The following is a 22555-nucleotide window of genomic DNA, read 5'->3' as shown; positions in this document are numbered from 1 at the left end:
GCTAGTGAAAGGGATTCTGGGAAGTGGACGGACATGCAGTGTCTCCTTCTGATCTTTTCCAAACTCTTCCGGTTGGTGGTGGCTTATTAGTTCCGTATTCCTTACCAGGATCTCCTGTCATAAAACAACTTGTGCGAATGGTTACTAAAGGGCCTGGCCAGGGTGGGCAGTTTCCATCAGCGTGCTTCCCCTAACAGTTTGAGCATTCTTTGGCATTGCCTTTCTTTGGGATTGGAATGAAAACTGACCTTTTCCAGTCCTGTGGCCACTGCTGAGTTTTCCAAAATTTCTGGCATATTGAGTGCAGCACTTTCACAGCATCATCCTTTAGGATTTGAAATAGCTCAACTGGAATTCCATCACCTCCACTAGCTTTGTTCATAGTGATGCTTTCTAAGGCCCACTTGACTTCACATTCCAGGATGTCTGGCTCTAGGTGAGTGATCACACCATTGTGATTATCTGGGTCGTGAAGATCTTTTTTGTACAGTTCTGTATATTCTTGCCACCTCTTCTTAATATCTTCTGCTTCTGTTAGGTCCATACCATTTCTGTCCTTTATCAAGCCCATCTTTGCATGAAATGTTCCCTTGGTATCTCTCATTTTCTTGAAGAGATCTCTAGTCTTTCCCTTTCTGTTGTTTTCCATTTCTTTTCATTGATTGCTGAGGAAGGCTTTCTTATCTCTCCTTGCTATTCTCTGGAACTCTGCATTCAAATGGGAATATCTTTCCTTTTCTCCTTTGCTTTTCACTTCTCTTCTTTTCACAGCTATTTGTAAGGCCTCCTCAGACAGCCATTTTGCTTTTTTCCATTTCTTTTCCATGGGATGGTCTTGAATTCCCTGTCTCCTGAACAATGTCACAAACCTCCGTCCATAGTTCATCAGGTACTCTGTCTATCAGATCTAGTCCCCTAAATCTATTTCTCACTTCCACTGTATAGTCATAAGGAATTTGAGTTAGGTCATACCTGAATGGTCTAGTGGTTTTCCCTACTTTCTTCAATGTAAGTCTGAATTTGGCAATACGGAGTTCATGATCTGAGCCACAGTCAGCTCTGGGTCTTGTTTTTGCTGACTGTGTAGAGCTTCTCCATCTTTGGCTGCAAAAAATATAATCAGTCTGATTTCGGTGTTGACCATTTGGTGATGTCCATGTGTAGAGTCCTCTCTCGTGTTGTTGGAAGAGGGTGTTTGCTATGACCAGTGCGTTCTCTTGGCAAAACTCTATTAGCCTTTGCCCTGCTTCATTCCATATTCCAAGGCCAAATTTGCCTGTTACTCCAGGTGTTTCTTGACTTCCTACTTTTGCATTCCAGTCCCCTATAATGAAAAGGACATCTCTTTTGGATGTTAGTTCTAAAAGGTCTTGTAGGTCTTCACAGAACTGTTCAACTTCAGCGTCTTCAGTGTTACTGGTTGGGGCATAGGCTTGGATTACCATGATATTGAATGGTTTGCCTTGGAAACCAACAGAGATCATTCTGTCATTTTTGAGATTGCATCCAAGTACTGCATTTCAGACTCCTGTTGACCATGATGGCCACTTCATTTCTTCTAAGGGATTCCTGCCCGCAGTAGTAGATAAAATGGTCATCTGAGTTAAATTCACCCGTTCCAGTTCATTTTAGTTTGCTGATTCCTAGAATGTTCAACTCTTGTCATCTCCTGTTTGACCACTTCCAATTTGCCTTGATTCATTGACCTAACATTCCAGGTTCTATGCAATATTGCTCTTTACAGCACTGGACATTGCTTCTATCACCAGTCACATCCACAACTGGGTATTGTTTTTGTTTTCGCTCCATCCCTTCATTATTTCTGGAGTTATTTCTCCACTGATCTCCTGTAGCATATTGGGCACCTACCGACCTGGGGAGTTCCTCTTTCAGTATCCTATCATTTTGCCTTTTCATACTGTTCATGGGGTTCTCAAGGCAAGAATACTGAAGTGGCAAGAATAATGAAGAAAACTTCATTAGTGGCCCAGTTAAAAGGTGGAGAGTTAACCGCCGAGAGGCAGCGTCGGGCTGGCTAAGGGTGGGCTCCTGAGGCCGCCCGACCTGCATTTAAATCCGGCTGCTTGGCCTAGGGTAGATCAGAAACAGAGCCTCGGTTTCTTCCACCAAAGGAGTAAGGACCGGCATGCCCACCAGTACTGGGGCTGCTGAACTGAGCAAGGGCGGTCTCCGCGCCGCGCCCCGCCCTCCCGGCCCAGTCCCCGCCCCTCATGGCCCCGCCCCTCCCACGGCGCTGCAGGCTGGACCCAGCGGGTGAGTGAGGGTCACAGAGTCCGGGTCTGGCCGGGGGTGGCGAGGGAACGCCCTGGACGGCGGGACAAGAACGCCCTGGATTCCCGTGACCCGGGGCGGGGGCCCCCGCCGGGTGGTCGGGCGGGTGTGGCGGGGAGACCCGGATCCGGCGACAATCTTCCGCCCCACTTCCGGAGCCGCCACTTTCACTTTCTTTTCCGCTGAAACTGCTGCCCTCCTTCTCATGACTGACAGGGGCCGCCGCGGGCGCGAGGGAGTTGGGCTGAAATCCCGCACCCCGGAGGGCGCTCCAGCTCCCAGAGGGAGAAGGGCTCCGGCCCAGCGCCCGGGCTGTGCGGCGCCCCTCCTCCCTTCCCCGCAGCCAGGCCTGTCCAGTTTTCTCTGTGGTACAGAGCCGGCTCGGCTTGGCGCTCCCTCACCTCCCACCCGTTCCTCCTCCCAGGCCCCATCCCCGGTCCTCGGGTAATATGATGCTACCCGATTGCCACCCGGAACCCTGAGGCACCAAGAAGGCTCGGGCCGCGCCACTGGCCACCGGCTGGGGCTGAGTTTCTCGTGGTCTGCCCGTCCTCTAGCAGGTGACTGGGAGATAGCATTTCCCCGGAGCTGCAGCCCGCCCCCCGTCCGCGGGGGAATGGGCACAACCACGCCAGATGGACGAGAAGATCAAGAAAGGTGGGCACAGCCTGGGGGCGGCTGAGAAGCTTCGGGTGGGAGGTGGGCCTTGCCAGAACGCGGCCTCTCCTCCCAGAAGGGCCTGGGAGAGGTCTGTTAACCTGTCCTCCTTCTGCCTACTTGCCCCTCAGATTCCTCCCTTGCAGGCAGGTTGCTCCCAAGGGCATCTTGTCATTCTTTTATTTGATGTCCCTAAGGCCTCCCATGGGCCAGCTCTGCTGAGAAGAGGGTGGGGAGCTCCCAGAGGGCAAGAGACCACCCATGCTAGTGGGGGACCAGACTTCAATTGACCTGAATACCAGGGTCTTTGCCTTCCACCTCGCGCCTTCCACTCAGGTTGGAGAATTAAGTTAGGGCATGTCACCAACCTGCTCACATACCCCTGTGTTTGTTCTTAGAACAGAAGCCTAGAGCAGTTGGGTAGCCTACATGCCTGCTGACTTTGCTCACTTCTGCTTTTGCTCATCTCTGCCTTCCCCCATCTGCCCCCTTGCTCATTCTGCTGGAGCTTCATTAGCTTCTCTGTTCTAACCCAACCATCTCTTGACCAAGGCCTTTCATTTTCCCTCCACTTGAAGCACTTTTCCCCAACCACGTCTTGACATTATTCAACACCTCCTGCTTCAGGTCTTAGCTTCAATGTCACCTCCTCTTCTCTTTCCTGATCTCCTTATCCTGTTCATTTCCTTGCCAGCATGGATCACAGTCTGAATCTTTTTCTTTTGTTAAACTTGTTAGTTGTCTTCTTACTGGGCTGGGAAGTCCATGAGAAGAGGGCCCCCGTTTATCTTATTCACTGCTGAAGCCCAGTTTTTGTGACAGTGATTGGCACACAGTAAGAGGTCAATCCTAAAGGAAATCGACCCTGAATATTCATTGGAAGGTCTGAAGCTGAAGCTCCAATACTTTGGTCACCTGATGCAAAGAACCAATTCATTGGAAAAGACCCTGATCCTAGGAAAGATTGAGGGCAGAAGGAGAAGGGGGCAACAGAGGATGAGATGGTTGGATGGTATCAACGGATATGAGTTTGAGCAAACTCCGGGAGATAGGCAAGGACAGGGGAGCCTGGTGTGCTGCAGTCCATGGGGGGTCACAAAGAGCTGGATACAACTTAGTGACTGAACAGCAAGAGCTCAATAAATGTTTGTTGGATAAACAAGTGCAAGTATGGGGGACGTGGGAATATGAAGGGAAAACAGAACCAAATGAGCAGGGGTGGGGAGTGTCAGAGAAGGCCTCTCAGAGAAAAGGGACTTTTAAGCTGGGTGCTGAAGGATGTGTAGGAGTTTACCAAGAAGACAGAGAGGAAGCAGCATGTATAAAGAATCACCTCCTTCCTCACCCTTCTTACCCATAAAGAAAAATAAACCCTGTGCTAACCTGCTTCCACTGTGGATTTCAGCTGAGGAGGTGGCCCAGAGACTCACCCGAGCAGTGGCTGGTGGGGATGAACAGGTGGCTATGCAGTGTGCCATCTGGCTGGCAGAGCAACGGGTGCCCCTGAATGTGCAACTGAAGCCTGAGGTCTCTCCAACACAGGACATAAGGTGAGAAGTGCGTGGCTGACCAGGAAGCCCAGGGTTCAGAGCTTCCTGAACCCCAGTGGGCTGCAATATAGTGTTGGCCTGTAGAATAGTTAGAGCTTCCCTGGTGGCTCAGTCGGTAAAGAATCTGCCTGCAATCTGGGAGACCTGGGTTTGATACCTGGGTTGGAAAGATCCGCGGGTTGGAAAGATCCCCTGGAGGAGGGCATGGCAACCCACTCCAGTATTCTTGACTGGAGAATCCCCGTGGACAGAGGAACCTGGTGGGCTGCAGTCCATGGAGTCACAAAGAGTCAGACATGACTGAACAACTGAGTACATAGAACAGTTAAGTTATTCTTAATGGCAGATTCTGGGGTCAAGAGCCCAAGCTTCAAACCCCAGCTCTGTCACAAATCAGCTCTGCGATCTAAGGGAGGTCATTTCACCTCTCAGAGTTTTGTTTTGTTTTTAATTTTAAAAATGGAACATAGTAGTAGAGCTGTTAATAGGGTCGTTGCTGCTACTGCTTGCTGCTAAGTCGCTTCAGTCATGTTCGTCTCTGTGCGACCCCATAGACGGCAGCCCACCAGGCTCCCCCGTCCCTGGGATTCTCCAGGCATGAACACTGGAGTGGCTTGCCATTTCCTTCTCCAATGCATGAAAGTGAAAAGTGAAAGTGAAGTCGCTCAGTCGTGTCCGACTGCTAGCGACCCCATGGACTGCAGCCCACCAGGCTCCTCCCTCCATGGGATTTTCCAGGCAAGAGTACTGGAGTGGGGTGCCATCGCCTTCTCAGGAGGTGTATTAGAATGATAGGTCTCGTAGAACAGAGAACACATATTAACAGTGGCGTAAACAACTTTGATGGTAGGCACTCCAGGTGTGGAAGCTCTGCTCTCTGTAGTTCTCAGAGCTCCTGCTTCTTTTGTCTTATTATTATGCCACTCATGACCTCCTTTCTCAGGTTCACCTTATGATCCAAAATGGCTCTTCCCGTTCCAGCCATTGCATCACCATTCTTGTCAATAGGAAGGAAGAAGGGCACACCCTCCCACTCTTAAGAACACAGCTCACAAAATTGCACACTCTTCTTCCACTTAACTCGCATGGCCAGAACTGTCTCGCACAGCCACACGCAGCTTGAAGGGAGGCTGTCTGCCCCAGGAGACTTAAACTTGATGCTGAAATGCTCAGCACAGTGCCCACATATTAAACACTCAAATGTTTTTTTCCTGCTGTGCAGTAAGACACTTTTGCAGTTTCTAATTTTCAATATTGGATCCCATTTGATTTTTTATTGAGATATAATTGACAGACTCTATTCAGCAATTTAAAGTGCATAGTTCGAGGCTTTTAGTATATTCACAGTTGTGTAACCATCACCATAACCAATTACAGAAACTTTTCATCATCCCATTAAGAAACCCCATACCCATTAATAGACACTCCCTATCTCCCGAGTTTTCTTGCCTCAACCCCTCAACCTTAGGCAACAACTAATTTACTTTCTATCTCTTGAAATTTGCCTACTCTGGGAATTTCATATAAATCAAATGGAATTATATACTATGTGGCCTTTTGTGTCTGGGCTTCTGTCACTTAGCAGCATGTTTTCTAGATTCATCCATGTTGTAGCATGTATCAAAACTTCATTCCTTTTTATGACTAATAGAATAATAATAGACTAATAGAATAATAATCTATTGTATTGTTATACCGTATTTTCTTTATTAATCAGTCGATGGACATTTGGGTTGTTCCCACTTTTTTGACTAACATACACAATGCTGCTATGAACATTTGAGTCCAAGTTTTTATATGGACATAATTTTTCCCCCAGTTTTATTGAGATATCATTGACATACAAAACAGAGTTAGTTGACGGTATTGTGACTTACAATAAGAAATGTATATTCTTCCTGTTCTTGGCACTGAGCTCCTAAAACCCTTGGAATTTCTTAAGTGATGAGAATGATAAAGGTGCATTTTGTTATGTTAGTGAGGTGACTCTTGGACTGCCCCTAAATTGCCTAAGGTTGGAGGCTGGTCATAAAAGGAGCCAGCCCTGTGGTTAGAGACATTGAACTTTCAGTCTCATCACCCTCATCTCCGGGGAGGGGAAGAGGGCTGAAGGTTGAATCATCAGTTGCCCATGGATTAATCAGTCATGCCTATGTAATGAGGCCTCCATAAACACTCAAAAAGACAGGGTTTGGATTTTGGAGAGAATGATGCCCCTTCTCACATACCTTGCTCCATACATCTCTTCCATTTGGCTATTATATCCTTTCATAATATAGTAAGTAAATATTTCTCTGAGTTCTGTGAGCTGTTCTAGCAAAATAGTCAACCCATGGAGGAGGTCGTTGGAATCCCTAATCTATATCCAGTCAGTCAGAGAACAGGTGACAACTTGGGGTTTCGATTGGTATGTGAAGTGGTGGGAGCAGCCTGGTAGGACTGAGCCCACAACCTGTGGAAGCTGACGCTGTCTCTGGGTAGAGAGGGCCAGAATCAAGTTGAATTGTAGGATGCCCTGCTGGTGTCTGAAAATTGCTTGGTGTTGTGTGGGAAGCCTTCCCTCTCTTTCCTCTTCCATGTGTTGGAAATTGAGCCTCAGAACCATTTTAGATGTATGACATATGCTTTAATATATGTATATATTGCACAATGATTACCACAGTAAGTTTAGTTAACATCCATTGCCTGACGTAGTAACAAATTATTTTTTCTTGTGACAACTTTTAAGACTTACTCTCTGAGCAGTTCTCAAATATACGATATTGTTAACCATGTTGTACATCTCTTCTCCAGAACTTACTTATCTTAAAACAGGAAGTTTGTAGCTTTTGATCACCTTCACCCCCACAACCGCCCAATCAGTCTGTTCTGTTTCTCTGACATTGATTTTTTTTTAATTCCATATATAAGTGGTATAATGCAGAATTTGTCTTTCTCTGTCTGATTTATTTCACTTAGCACAATGTCCATGTTGTTGCAGATGCCAGGATTTCCTTCTTTTTATGGCTGAATAATATTTCATTGTGTATGTATATGGAAACAACCTAAGTAACCACGAATGAATAAAGAAACTGTGGCGTGTATGTGTACAATGGACACCTATTTTCATTTCCCATTCTATGGGTTGTCTTTTCACCGTATTGATAGTGTCCTCTGAAGCACGTGTTTTCAATTTTGATGAAATACTGTTTATCTGTTTTCTCTTATTTGTGCTTTTGATGTCATCTAAGAAACCACTGCCTCATCCATGGTCATAAAGGTATACCTTTATTTTTAAAGAGTTTTATAGTTTTAGCTCTTATATTTACATCTTTGATCCCTTTTGAGTTAGGTGAGAGGCAGAGATCCGACTTCATTCTTTTGCTTGTGAATATCTAGTTGTCACAGCACTGTTTGTTAAAAATAAAAAGACTGTTTTGTCCCTGTTTAATATCTTGGCACCTTTGTTGAAAATTATTTGACCATAAGTCTGAAGTTTTTTCTGAAACCTAATTTCTAGTCTGTTGCTCTATATGTCTGTCCTTATACCAGTAAGACAGTTTTGATTACTATAGCTTTGTAGTAAGTTTTTAAAACAGAAGCATAAGTACTCCAACTTTGTTCTTCTCTTTCAAGATTTTTTTTGGCTATTCTGGGTCCCTTGAATCTCCATATGAATCTTAGGGTTAGTGTGCCAGTTTCTGCAAAAAAAATGTGAGCTGGAATTTTGACAGGGATTGCATTTACATCTGTTGATCAATTGGCCATTTGATTTCAAATAAAATACTTGTATATCCATTTCTTGATACATCCACTTAAGATGGTATCTGTGTACACTCCTTGTTATGAAAAATGAGGAATTTAACATACTCGTCTCACTGATCCCTTTTCCTAACTTCCTGGGTTTTGTTAGTACTGAAGTAGAAGTGCTCCCAGTTGAACTCCACTTTATTCCCCCAATTAAATGACACCGTAGTTGCTGCTGTGAAACATACCACCGCACACAGCTTGTTTATATCAGTTGTACTTGTTATTTCCGTAGCATAATTTAATAGCTGTTGTATCAAGCAATAAAACACGAATGCTAAAAGAGAATTTTGTCTATGAAAACTTAAATTGATTGCTTTAGAAAGACAAAATAGAGATGAGGCACACACACAAAAAAGCCGTTCATTTTAGGGTGAGTGAATTGTAAAAAAAAAAAAAAAAATGGTAAAAATCCAAAAGGGCTCTCTGTACTCAGATGCTTCGAGAGTCTTAAGTTCTTGCTCCACTTTAAAGAAGCTGATACTAGAGATCAGAAACCATGTATAATGGGTATGGAAAGTGAAGTCGGAAAGTGAAGTCTCTCAGTCGTGTCCGACTCTTTGCAACCCCATGGACTGTAGCCTACCAGGCTCCTCTGTCCATGGGATTTTCCAGGCAATAGTACTGGAGTGGATTGCCATTTCCTTCTCCAGGGGATCTTCCCGACCCAGGGATGGAACCCAGGTCTCCCGCATTGTAGACAGACCCTTTACCGTCTGAGCCACCAGGGAATAGTTCGTACAAAAAGAAAAAAAAAATCATGGGAAACTCCAGCAGATTTGTACTAAATGGAAAACAAAACCAGTGGCCTTTTTACCTAGAGATCCGCCGTTGAATGCACATGTGTATCCTGTAAGGTAAAATTAAGTGTTAGAGTCTGCAACTGTGTCTGCATTTCTCTGCTGTAATGAATTTTCTGACTGATCACTGCTGACCTGGTGACGGCAGAAATGAGGGCTCCAACTGTGCTTCTCTGTTATTGGTGTTAAGGCTATAGCTTTTATTTTTTAAATTTTATTTATTTTTTGAGTCTTAGTTGTAGGATCTTTGATCTTCATTGTGGCGTGCAGAATTTTTTTTTTAGTTGTGGCATGTGAACTCTTAGTTGTGGCATGTGGGGTCTAGTTCCCTGACCAGGGATCGAACCTGGGCCCTCTGCACTGGGAGCTCAGAGCCTTAGCCACTGGACCACCAGGGAAGTCTTGGTTATAGCTTTTAGATTTTCTTTTCTAAGTAAAATTAAGGCTTCTATGCTTTGCCTCTAGGTTGATACTAAAAATGTAAACCCAGTAAAATAGCATTTATAGTATTTTGATTATGGAAATATTACTCAGTGTAAAATAAGTAGTGCAGTTGACACTGTATCTTTCATGTTTCAAGACCCCTGCTGCTTGAAGAAGAGTGTCTTGAAGGTTAAGATCTTTAAATTTCCTTTCCTTCTTTAAATTCCCTTTTAGTTTTCTATTCTGCATCAGACTCAGCTATTCTTGTTTCTTGTATTCAAAGACTTTTCACGTGGAGAAGTGGATGGTAAATGTTTGTTGTCTTTATGTGTCTAAAACTTGCTCATTTCATTGATAGTCGGCTAGATGTTGAAAATCTTTATCCTGAGAAATTTTGAGGGTATTTTCTGGAGTATTTTAAAGCAAGTCTCAGATTTTAGCTCATTCATAAGTAACTTGATATGTCTATAAAACTAATGACTTGAAAAATAACCTCAGTACCATTATTACACCTGAAACATTAACAACTCCTTAAAATCCTCTAATACTCTATTTGTATTAAACTTTCCTTGATTATCTCATTAGTATTTTTTATAGTTGGTTTGTTCTAATCAGGAGCCAAACGAGAATCGACACATAGCATTTCTTAATGTTGTCTGAGTCTCTTTAACCACTTTCTCTATTTTTAGTGCCATTAATTTTTTAGAAATCTGGTTTTTGATCTCCAGAATTCTCCCACATTCTGAGTTTACGAATTGCCTCCTTGGAATGTCATTTGGTGTCTCTCATTTTCCTTGTGAACCTGTAGATGGATCTGAAGGTTAGATGAGTCAGGAGTTACTGTTAGATTCCCAGCAACTCTTCTTCATTTTCTGATTGTTTCTTGCTGTTCTTGCTTTAAGGATGCAGCGTTTTCCCAAGTTGCTCTGGAGGTTCTAAGTGGGCTTTTTTCTGTGTCCTGAAATCAGTTCTGTTTTTTCGTCTCAGCCATCCATTTTCGTGCCATTGGTCTTCCCAAAAAGTTTTCACATCTTTTAGAAGATTGGTGTTTAAAACCACTTTCTCCGAAATACTCCTGTTTGGATTTAAATCCTGCCTCTAACAGTTATTGTTTACTCAGCAGAGTCACTATAACCTCTCTGTGCCTCCTGTTTTTATCTGTAATATAGGGGAGATGACAGTACGTGTCTCATGGGTTCATTGAGAGAACTGAGTTAATACATGTTAAGTGCTTTAAAGAGTCTTAGCATACAGTTAATAATAGCTGCTGTGGTTTGGTTAAGGAGCCAATAATAGCCAGTAATACAAGAGACTGAAGGAGGCAGCGCATTAAGGCCCTGATGCCACGGTGAGTTTGGATTTTATTCTGAGAGCCTTGTGGAGCCACTGCAGGGCCTAAGCAGTGAGTTCTGATCCAGGAGGAAGCACAGGGGAGTGGGAATCCAGGAGCTAGCTGGTGGTTGAGGTTGGACCTTCACCCAGAGCCCTTGCCCTCCCCGCAGGCTGTGGGTGAGCGTGGAGGATGCACAGATGCACACGGTCACTATCTGGCTCACGGTGCGGCCTGACATGACGGTGGCCTCCCTCAAGGACATGGTGAGTGAGGGGGTGAGAGGGAGGGCGGAGCTTCCCCTTTTGCCCCCGCCTGTCTCTGCTCTGCTCCTCCCTCCCCACGCCTCCTGTCCATCCTCCCTGACAGGTGTTCCTAGACTATGGCTTCCCGCCAACCCTGCAGCAGTGGGTGATCGGGCAGCGGCTGGCCCGGGACCAGGAGACTCTGCACTCCCACGGCGTGAGGCGGGACGGGGACAGCGCCTACCTCTATCTGCTGTCCGCCTGCAACACCTCGCTCAACCCTCAGGAGCTGCAGCGGGAGAGGCAGTTGCGGATGCTGGAAGGTAAGGCTCTGCTTCCTGGTGATGTGGGCTCACCTGTGGTCGTAGGGCAGGAGGGAGTGAGGCGCAGAGCCCAGGGGCTTTCCATCAGGGACTTGCCTGAAGGACCTTATCCCTAGTGGGGAAGAGAGGACAAAGGACACCCCAGGAGGGAGCCATCTGGGGAACCCTTTGGAGAACAGCCAGTCTAGGGGAGAAGGGCTGAGTTCAGTCCCCACCCTGGCATTTATCAACTCCTTGACCTCAGGCAAGTTCCTTCCTATCTCTCCTCCTCAGTTTTCTAAATCTGTAAATTGGATGTTATAGCTAGTTTTTAAATTTTTTACTTCTTATTCTGAAATATTTCAGACCTACAGAAAAGTTGCAAAATTGTACAAAGAATTGTGTAAGGAATTCCCATGTACCTTTCATGTGGATTCCCAAATACTAATATTTTGACTGTATTTGGTTTATCATTGTCTCCATGTAAAATTATTTATTTATGCATAAATAATTTTTGGAGATGTTTTGAGAGTAGGTTGCAGACATGATGTCCCTTTTCCCTAAATAGTTCAGTTTGTATTTCCTTAACAAAAAAGGTCATTTTCTTACATTTATTGTACAGTTAGCAAATTTAGGAAATTAACTTTGATACAGTACCGCTACCTAATGTGCAGATCTTGCTCAAATTTTACCAGTTGTCTCACTCATGTCCTTTATAGTGAAAGACCTGGCTCTTGGCCTTGGTGTTTCTCAGTCTTTTTCAGTCTTTGATCTCTGGTCTTCCCTTGACTGTCCAGGCCAGTTTTGTTTTTAGCTTTTCCGTCCTATGTACCCTCGGGAATGGATTCAGTTTCAGTATTTTGGCAGGGCCACTTCAGAAGTGTTGTTTGTCCCTCTTGGTGCACTTGTGTGGACACTTAGGCACACAGGAGATCTGTTTTCAAGCAGGGTTCTTAAGCCGGGTGGACCTAGGAGCAGTGGTGGGTAGAAGGAGAGACTGTGACCCTGTGAGAGCCAGGACACTCAGCCATGGCTGGGCCCACCTGGCAAGATGGAGCTGGAAACTCCTTGGAGCAGAGGGAGAGGATAGAAGGGGGGTTTCCTGGCTGGCTCAGGGTGTGGATGATATTGGCTACATGGATCCACCACCCTTTGAACCCTTTTCCCCAGATCTGGGCTTCAAGGACCTCACGCTGCAGCCACGGGGCCCCCTGGACCCAGTTCCCCCAAAGCCTGGGGCCGCTCAGGAGCCGGGTCGGGGGCAGCCTGATGCAGCGCCAGAGCCCCCGCCGGTAAGCTGCCCCAAGTGCGCCCCTGTGCCCTGCCCCCTGCGCCCCCCGCCATTTAGTCTCCCTGCCATCACTGCCCCTCTACCCCCAGGTGGGCTGGACGTGCCCTGGCTGCACCTTCATCAACAAGCCCACTAGGCCTGGCTGCGAGATGTGCTGCCGGGCGCGGCCCGAGGCCTACCAGGTACCCGCCTCTTACCAGCCAGACGAGGAGGAGCGAGCGCGCCTGGCCGGTGAGGAGGAGGCGCTGCGCCAGTACCAGCAGGTGGGCGCCAAAGTCCCCGGAAAGACACCTGCAGCCTGGACAGGGGAGGCATAGGCCAGAAAGGGAGACACATCCACATTGCTCCTGCCCCCTGTTGCTGCCCCCTTGTGGTCACACCGGTGGTGGTGACCCTACACTTGACTGTGACCGGCCTCTTCCTGAGGTCATTCATACTACCTCTGAGACCCTACTCCCCAGCTGTGACGCACGTCCAGGCTTATTTGTGCTCCCCCTTCCCCCTTCCCCATGAGCTGTGGCGCCACCCCTGGCTTTGACTTACTTTCCCATCATGCACTCAAGGGTACCTGGCTCTGACCCCAGCATCCTAGACAAGACCCAGACCACACCCCTGCTTCATCCAGCTGTGACCTAGGTCTTGCTCCATTAGCCCTGACCTCATCCTGAATCCTACTATTCCTGACCCCCACCCCCCACCCCTTCCTTCCTGGCTGTAGCCCTCCTAGACTTCCTGAGAGCCTGGACCCAGCTCCTTGCTGCCCACTTGGAGGCTGACCCGCCCCCTGTTCTGCCCCATCCCACTGTCCCCCATCCCACTGTTACACACTCACAGATTATGTAGATACATAACCCTGAGCGGTTTCCCATTCTGATCCAATGTCCCCGTCCCGCCCTTGGACCCAGTGCTGGCCATGACCTCATTGCTGGTCCCATCTACAACCCTGGCCCAGACCCCGGCCCTCTCTCCCGACTTGCTCTGCTCCCTCGCTTTATCACCACCCCCCAACCCCCTGCCTTTCCCCCTGGAGCTACCCCTGCCGTGCTTCTTGGCAGAGATGGGAGTCCTGCTACCCCTGACTCCCTGCTCAGATCCGGGCCCCATCTCCCCCTGACTTGACCCTACATTGTAGCCTTAAACAGCCCCTGCCTGGCCCACCTCCTGCCCCACCCCCGTGTTTGGTCGCCTCGCTCCTGGTCCTACCCTTATCATTTACGCCGCTTGCCCACTGCCTGCCCCATACGCAGCCCCACCCTAACCCCAGGATCCTTCCATGAGCCCCCTTTGCCTCTCGTTAGGTGGTCTGACCCATCCTACCCCCTCACCCGGTCCTGCCCTCCCCCGCCAACCCTGACCCGGTCCTGCCCCCTTCCTGGTCTGCCCGCCCCTGAGACCCTGACCCGCCCCGCGGCCCCACCCCCGTGTGCCCAGCGGAAGCAGCAGCAGCAGGAAGGCAACTACCGGAAGCACGTGCAGCTGGATCAGCGGAGCCTGGTTCTGAACACAGAGCCCGCCGAGTGCCCCGTGTGCTACTCGGTCCTGGCTCCTGGCGAGGCCGTGGTGCTGCGCGAGTGTCTGCACACCTTCTGCAGGTGCGGCCCGACTCCCGGCCCTGGCTATGTAGTACCCTGGGCTGGAAGGGGCTGGGGCCCAGGACTCAGCTGTTTGGGCATCCTCACAAACTTGGGAGGTAGGCACCATTTCCTCATCTTGCAGAGGAGGGATGTGAGGTACAGAGAGGCTGCACAGCTCAGACATTCTGGCGCCAGAGCCCGCACCTTTCCGCACCACCGCTGGGCCCATGCAAGGGCAGTGAGTCCCTTGCCTACAGCCTGGGCCAACCCGGCCCTGCCGCTTGCTGGTGGACAGTCTGCCCTCTGAGGCTCTCCTCCTGGCCCTGAATGTGGAGAGCATGTCCTCCTTCACAGCACACATTTGATGAGCTGCTTTGGGTGCCAGGGACTGTGGACTAGGCCTGGGAATCCCCAAATGCCCACAAAAGCTCAGTTTCTGCGTCCTGAAGCTTACCTTCCCATGGTCAGGCTGATGTTAATCAGATAATCACTGATATAATTGTAAATTGTGTCATAAGTGTCAGTGGCTTTTTATAAGCAACGGAGGCCCTGCCCTAGAACAGGTCAGGGAAACCCCTAGGCAAGCTATGTTTGAGCAGACCAGGGGATCCATCGTGGGTACGTGCCTGGCCTGCCTGCAGCAGTAAGGGGTCAGTGTGTCTGGAGCAGAGGGATGGAGCAGGTAAGGCATAGGGACAGAGAGGTATTAGAGAGGGTGAGTCACCAGGGCTCTCAGGTTTGCTCTGGGTGGGGTCGGATGGGAGGTTATGAGGAAGGACATGGCTGATCCAGGAAGTCCAGTGAAGAGGCTTCTACAGTTCTCAGGTGAGGGGTGAGGCAACCTTGGCTGGAGCAATATGGTTAGCAGTGAGGTGGACAGACAAGGTGGGTTGATGGGAGGAACCAGAAGAAAGGAAGAAACTGGGGAGGAGCCAGCCCAAGGTCAGGCCTCACCATGTGAGGGCCAGAGTCCTTGGGGGTGGGGTTCAGATGACCCCTACCCCCCACTCCTCACCCCTCCCCCAGGGAGTGTCTGCAGGGCACCATCCGCAACAGCCAGGAGGCCGAGGTGTCCTGCCCCTTCATCGACAACACCTACTCATGCTCGGGCAAGCTGCTGGAGAGGGAGATCCGAGCGGTAAGGCCTGGGGGAGGGGCACCCCCCTGCCCCCCACCCTCCATCCCAGGGAACTGGGCTGGGAGCTGGCTGGTGGGAATGGGTTTGAGAGTCCCAGTCTTGGGTTCCGGACATTTGTCAAGAGCCTTCTCTGTGTGGGATGCTGGCGGCCCAAGTAGTGGGCAGGATAGAAATTGGGGGAAATAGCTAGTAAAGAAATCACCCTTGTGAGGAAAAGACAGCAGAGAAGTTAACAACAGTGGGGACAGGACTTCTGGGGCCAGATGGCCCAGGTGACCTCAAGGGCAGATACACAGCCCCTCAGTGCTTTGGTTTGCTCATCTTGAAGTGATAGCAGAAGTGTTCGTGGCTCAGTCGTGTCCGACTCTTTGCGACCCCATGGGCTGTAGTCCGCCAGGCTCCTCTGTCCATGGCATTCCTTTTGGCCACACCTCACAGTTCCCAACCAGGGATCAAACCCTTACCCCCTCCATTGGCAGCACATTCTTAACCACTGGACCGCCAGGGAAGGCACTAACCCGTTCTTTGGATAGAGTTTGTAAACACTGCTGTGTTGGACTTCATGTGTTGGGGGCTTCCTGAAGGTGACCAGGAGGGCATGCACCAAGGTTTCTGAGTCTCGGGCACCAAGGTTGTGGTCTGCTGGCAGCTCCTGAGCCCTGAGGAATACCAGCGGTTTCTGGACCTGGGCATCTCCATTGCGGAAAACCGCAGTGCCTTCAGCTACCACTGCAAGACCCCGGACTGCAAGGGATGGTGCTTCTTTGAGGATGATGTCAATGAGTTCCCCTGCCCCGTGTGCTTCCATGTCAACTGCCTGCTTTGCAAGGTGGGGACAGGGACCCACCCTGCCCAGTCACTCTGATCCTGCTAGGAGCTCATTGCAAGTCCAAGCTTATTCATAGGAATAAGAGAAGGGAGCCAGTATACTGACCCAGTTCCCATGGCTTAGAGCTGCGTGTCAGTGGCCGGGTGTGGCTTGAGTCCTGACCTGAGCCTAACTCTTAGAGTGAGCCCTGAGCCTGGACTGACCCTGGCCTAAGACTGAGCCCCAGTTCTGCCCTCTGACTAACCCTGAGCCTAGTCACAGACCAACCCCAGCCCTGGCCTCAGGCTGTCAACCTCTGTCCTGAATGAGCCCTGACCTCAAACCCAGACTGAGCCCTACCTGACCCTCACTTCAGGCCATCCCGTCATCATTCTCTTAACAGGTGACCACTATAGAGACTGGTCTTGAGCTGGTAGACAGGGCCGAGCCTGGTCACAGTCCAGTAAGCTCACTCTTAGAGCATTACACCGGCAACCAGGGCAGAACTCAGCTGGGGACAAGGGGCTGTGCCCTGGGTGAGAGGTACTTTAGGGATTTCTGTGCCTATCAGGACTTAAATAGGTATATATGATTATTATCGTATGTGATGACCCTGGCTTCACCACCCTGGCCTCAGTGTCCTCTTCTATAAAATGGGTTGTAGTTTACAAAGGAAGGCTCTGTCACTGACACCATCTAGGCATTAAGTGCTTGTGCGGATGCCTGCTCTGGCCCTAACTCTCTGGGAGCTTTCTCATCTCGAGCGCCTCATCCGCTCCAGGCCGTCCATGAGCAGATGAACTGCAAGGAGTATCAAGATGACCTGGCCCTGCGAGCTCAGAATGATATGGCTGCCCGGCAGACAACAGAGATGCTGAGAGTAAGGCTGGGTCAGGGCTGAAGGCCGAGGATCTGAGTTTTGGGGAGCAGTGGGGGCTTCTTAGCCAGAGCTGTGGTTCATGCAGCCCTGGAGGCTCTGAGCTCCTGCTGGCATTTCTGCCGTCCAGAGACGGGACTCAGGACACGTGGTCAGGTGGCGGGCAGCAGGGAGTGTCAGGGTGAAGGGAGGCAACTGCAGACACAGGAGAGGAGGCTGCATTGCAGCTGGGCCTGGGTAGAGCAGCATGGGAGAATGAATCTGAGACTCTGGAGGTGGCCGATTTCTCTCTGCAGTGGGGCGTGGGCCAGGGAGCGGGCTGGCTCTGAGGTCAGCACCTTCTCTGCTCCAGACCATGCTGCAGCAGGGTGAGGCCATGCACTGCCCACAGTGCCAGATCGTGGTGCAGAAGAAGGATGGTTGCGACTGGATCCGGTGCACTGTCTGCCACACTGAGATCTGCTGGGTCACCAAGGGCCCCCGCTGGGGCCCCGGGGTGAGTGCCCTGACAGCAGAGGGCTCAGGAGTACTGCGGGAGGTGCCCGAGAGTAGAGTTCATACAAGTCAGCCCATGGGCCAAGTCACCCCAGCGCCTACATTTGTGAAGTTCATGAACTAAGAAAGCTTTTTGCGTTTTTTAAATTGGTTGAACATATCAATACCTGTGGCTGATTCATGTTGATGTTTGGCAGAAACCAACACAATACTGTAAAGCAGTTATCCTTCAATTAAAAATAAATTAATTAAAAAAGAAAAGAGGGGGGCTTGAAGCTAGAAAGCCTGGGTTCTAACTTTTCCCCAAACTGTCTATTCTTGATTAAATGAGAATAATAAAAGAGAAATACAATTTGAAAAATGGTTGAACGTATTAAAAGGAACATATTTTGTGACATGTAAAAATTATACTGAAACCTGAATTTTAGTGTCCGTAAGTAAAGTTTTGTGGGAGCCCCGCACATTCGTTGGCATTCTGTCTGTGGCTGCTTTTGCGTTGCAAGGATAGAGCCCGTCTGGCTGGCAAAGCCTCAGATAACTGTCTGACCTTTTACAGAAATATTTGCCCATCCCTGCCCTAGAGGGTGCATGTGGGAGTCTGAAGTGGAGGAGTGGGTCCCTGGCTCTGGCACACACTGACTGTGTGGTTATTCCGTTACTCCCTTCTCTGAGCCTGTTTCTTCTTCTGTAAAATGGAGATGATAGCAGAGCCCATCTCAGGCTTCTTGTCAGAATCAAATGGAAAACAGGCGAGAGCAGTGGTATCTGTCATCGTGAGGAGTGTTCCTGGAGTTGGGGCTGGTGTTGTTCATGTCCAGGCAGACAGTGAGACAGGTAGAGCGCTCCCTCCTGCCACCAGCCTGCTGACCCCCTCCAAATATGCAAAAATTCATCAGGTCCTTTGCGGCTCTGGGTCTCAGGTTGGGTAGATAGAGACCACATAATTGAGGGTGCTACGAGAGACCAGAAAGGCCTTGAGAGCTGCCTCCATCTGGTAGCTGAGGCTGTGAGGATCATTCTTAGCAGCAGAATGTGCCCAGGCCAAGACCCATGGTGGGCGAGTGCACTTCGTGGGTGTGATGGGGTGCCTGGGGCCGGGGTGGGGCATTGCTCTCTTCTCTGTCCTGACCTTCTCTCCTCTCCCCTCTCATCTCCTAGGGCCCGGGAGACACCAGCGGGGGCTGCCGCTGCCGGGTGAATGGGATTCCATGCCACCCCAGCTGTCAGAATTGCCACTAAGCTGAGGATGGTCTGGTCCCCCTGCTGACCCAGCCCCACATCTACAAGCTTCTGTGGGACAGGCCTGGTGCTTTGGCTCTGATTTCTTTGCGCTCGGCCGAGACAGGGGCCCTGAAGTGGCCAAGGCCTCTGAGCTGCGTGGATGGCCTTGTTTACTGTGGGCATTGCAAGGGCCCTGCCTGAGCTGGCCGTTGTCCATGGCTGCATCTGCCCCGGTGCCTTTGTCCTTCCCCTGGGGCTCACCAACCAGACCTTTCATCTCTCTGCGGCTCCCATCTGTCTGACCCAGCCTTAAATAGAGCCCCAGCCAGAGGCCTTGCTGGATGGAGCCTCTGAGAGCCCTGGATGAGTCCATACATCCCTCATCCACCACGCTCGTCTGCTGAGCACTCAGCCTGCAGCCTCTTCCATTGGCTTTCTGGGGGTGACTTTTCTCTGGCTTTGCTGTTGGAGGCCTGAGGGCCTCTTAGAATTGCTGCTAATTCCACTTAGAGCCAGGAGGGAGACCTGGCATCCTGAAGCCCAGCCAGTTGTGCTTCTGCGCTCCCTCTTCGCTGCCTGTGTACACTGATTAAAATGGTTTTCCAGGAAGGCCTGAGTGTGATGTCATGAGAGAGAGCGGAGGGGTCATGGGCTGGGACTCTGCACAGAGACAGGCAGGGGCCCAAGCTCTCTGGGAATTGCAGTCAAAAGTTGATGTGTCGCCCCTGTCAGTGTAGAACGAGGGTGTGAACAGAGCACAGGGATCCTTGCTCTGGACTTGGCACCCCTGCACCCACTTGAGGGCAGCATGCTCTGGGTCAACCTTGACCTGGACAGGCAGCTTGCACTGTGTTGAGAGTCTGCCAGCTGGTGTTTGCAGGTGTGTGTGGGCTTCAGGCGGGGAGGGAGGGGCTGGGGCAGCAGCTACAGGCTGGCAGGAATTCTTGCTCTGAATTTCTAGCCTCTCAGTGGGCATCCACTGTCAGGGAACAGAGATATTTCAGGAAGAGGTGAACGTGCCGCTGCTGCAGGGTAATGCTGTGAGCACTTTTAACATCTGAGATAAGATGGCATATTATTATTGGTCCAGTGCTGTTTACTAGACCTATTCTGTGCTGGTCAGATGAATAAAATACGGTTCTGGGTGTTCATTCTAGAAGTTTTTACCTCCTACTCAGACCCCTCCTACTCCCCCCTGCCCCCAGTGAAGGCCAGCACACTGTCTGAGCCAGGATGTGGACATCATTACAACAGGTGGAGGGCATCTTTGCAGCTCACAGTCTAGACTCCAGGCTCCAGGATTTTTGAAAGTGTTAGTCACTCAGTCATGTCCAACTCTTTGGGACCCCATAGACTGTAGCCCTTTCTGTCCTCTGTCCATGGGATTCTCCAGGCAAGAATACTGGAGTGGGTTGTCATTTCCTCCTCCAGGAATCTTCCCAACCTAGGGATCAAACCCGGGTCTCCCATATTATAGGAATATTCTTTACTGTCTCAGCCACCAAGAGTTGGGGGATGTCATTTGGAGGGAGACAGAGGGGAAGGGCTTATTCTAGACCCTAGAAAGGAACAGCCATTCTGTTCCTGGGTGCCAAGGCTCAAGAGTTGACCCCAGCCTCTGTGAGCAGAGAGGTGAGATAATGTGAGTGCTTTCCTGCTCTGCATCAGCTCATGAATCATGAAGGCTTTCCCTCCCTGGGAGTAAGAAGGAGTCAGGCAGAGCCACTGACCAGAGGAAACAGCAAGCTGAGCTGAGCTGGACCCCAGGAGAGCGCGGGGCCCACCCAGACCAGGACCAAGTGCTTGCTCTCACCAGCTCCTCCAACCTCCCTCTCTTGCCAGGGCCTGTCTTGACCTTGGTGAACCGTAGAGGCCTGTTGTGGAGCAAAGCAGACCACTCTCTTGGTGCACAGGTACGAACTACTAAGCCCCAGGCTATAACCAGTCTACCTAGTCTTGTTTTATAAACTTGAATTGGTCGCCAGTATTTTTAAATTGAAGATGCTACATTAAAATCTAGATGTCCAACTTCTCTTGAAAAACACTGAAGCTTGGTAATCTGGGTCCTCATTTCCACGTGGCAGGTCCAGATCACATGATGTTCCCGATCCAGCTCTCCGCAGTCCTTCACCCCTAGCGCTTGTCGCACCACACTCCCAGTGCCCTCGCACCATTCTTTTGGCATTGAGTACTAAGAAATGTTAATGAAACGTTTCTTTCCCCATGGCTGTATCAAAAAAGTGAGGACAAGAGGGAAGTGGGAACTGCATGGGCCGCATCTTTCACTTGGCCCACTCCATCTGCACCAAGGCGGGCAGCGGGTTTATGTCTGCTGCAGCCAAATTGGGGGCGGGGGCGGTCAGGAGGGCAAATGAGATGGTGCAGGGCTGTCCTCGGGTTCTACCTTCCAGCACCATACATCACATGCCAGAGGGTGAAGAACCTAAGATGGGCAGGCTCACAAGTGCTCCCCACTGCTGTCAAATGGAGGCACCACCCTCTCCCAAGGAGTCACCGCAAATAGGGCCCTGGCATGAACTCTCTGGGGCAGACTTGAAACCAAACCCACAGGCTTTGGACTCAAGCCATCTACCTGAGGAAGCAGCAGGAGGTCCCAGATGTACTTGTGTGACGCAGTTTTTCTCTTCAGGGCCAGTGGAAGCACACTGCTCAGATAAAGACCAGCTGCTGATGTGGGCAGGAAGTGGTGAATGGGCCCCACAGCCTGTGTCAGAGTAACACATGTCTTCTTCTAGTGTCTGGGCCTGCCATGAAGGCCACTCACTTAAAAAGCAGGAAGCTGGAGGCAAGCCCACAGCCTTGCCAGCTCACAAAGGCTGCTTGACAAATTCCAACCGTATGTTAAGTCTGGAGAAAAGGGCCTTTGAGAACTGGAAAAAAAGCAGCAGGATACACCAGCAGCAAACACGGAGGGGACGGTAGGGCAAAAGGAAGAACGCAAGCCAGGCTGGGCCTCAGGTGCCATCATCTGGTAGTTGTATTTGGCAGAAGCTTCTGGCCTGTTCTTCCTTCCAATCACCACTTAATCTAGGGATGAGCTCCCGGGGCCCAAGCGCAAGGCTGAATTAAGGTGTTTATTGACCCATTTATGTTCACGGAAATGAAATAAAAATACTTGTACAACTTCAGTTTGTAAGACGTTTTCACAAACGTCAGTTCATTAAACCAGCCATGGTGGGATGAGACTATCTCTATTTTACTGTCACTGACAATGAGTTCGAGAGATGTAGTGCCTCGGAGAAGCTCACATTGCCAACGAGAGACACATTTGCCATCGTGTCACCAGTCGCTCTCTCCAAACTGAGTTTTGGTCATGGCCCATCCTCACCCTACAAATTGCCTACAGAGGGAGTCCCAGTTGCTTTCCACAGATCTCAAAACTCTCCTCCGCCTGAGCCCCAAGTACACTTCCACTGACAATGCACACTCCCATCTCTGTACAAAACACCCACACCTTTTATTCAGCTGTTATTTTTAGTTTTCCCTTCAGCCTTGTGTGTTGTGCAGTACTTTCTGATATCACGCTTCCCCAATTCTCCAATATCAACTAGGTGTCCAGTAATTCAATCCAGTTCTGACACTAACTACCTGGGAAGTTAGCATCAGATGCCACAAGTTAAAGGGCTCAGTCCCACAAGGCTGTCCCATTTCAGATCCAGTAGCAAATGTGGTGCCCAGACCACCTACACTTCTGCCTGGTCAACTACAAGTTCACTAGTTTCCACAAAACCCTCTCAGGTTCAGT

The 22555-nt window shown here is 49.7% G+C and overlaps 1 protein-coding gene across 2 annotated transcripts; it reads left to right on the top strand.

Annotated features, from left to right (window-relative positions):
* Window positions 1-2223: 2223 nt before the first annotated feature.
* On the top strand, window positions 2224-19398 carry RBCK1 (RANBP2-type and C3HC4-type zinc finger containing 1). Of its 2 annotated transcripts, XM_070381525.1 has the most exons (13): window positions 2224-2274; window positions 2717-2949; window positions 4355-4499; window positions 11011-11104; window positions 11208-11406; window positions 12556-12677; window positions 12766-12939; window positions 14108-14268; window positions 15277-15388; window positions 16038-16217; window positions 16897-17076; window positions 17426-17569; window positions 18727-19398. In XM_070381525.1, the coding sequence occupies exons 2-13, from the start codon at window positions 2928-2930 to the stop codon at window positions 18805-18807; spliced, it is 1614 nt and encodes a 537-aa protein (XP_070237626.1). In that variant the 5' UTR covers window positions 2224-2274; window positions 2717-2927; the 3' UTR covers window positions 18808-19398. The 2 variants fall into 2 exon arrangements, with proteins under 2 accessions (XP_070237626.1, XP_005887988.1); XM_005887926.2 differs by lacking the exon at window positions 2224-2274 and having other exon boundaries at window positions 2330-2949; window positions 16978-17076.
* Window positions 19399-22555: the final 3157 nt, after the last annotated feature.

This window comes from Bos mutus, chromosome 13 (genome assembly GCF_027580195.1).
Source record: "Bos mutus isolate GX-2022 chromosome 13, NWIPB_WYAK_1.1, whole genome shotgun sequence".
NCBI lineage: Eukaryota > Metazoa > Chordata > Mammalia > Artiodactyla > Bovidae > Bos > Bos mutus.
This window is presented reverse-complemented; position numbering and strand designations above follow the sequence as displayed.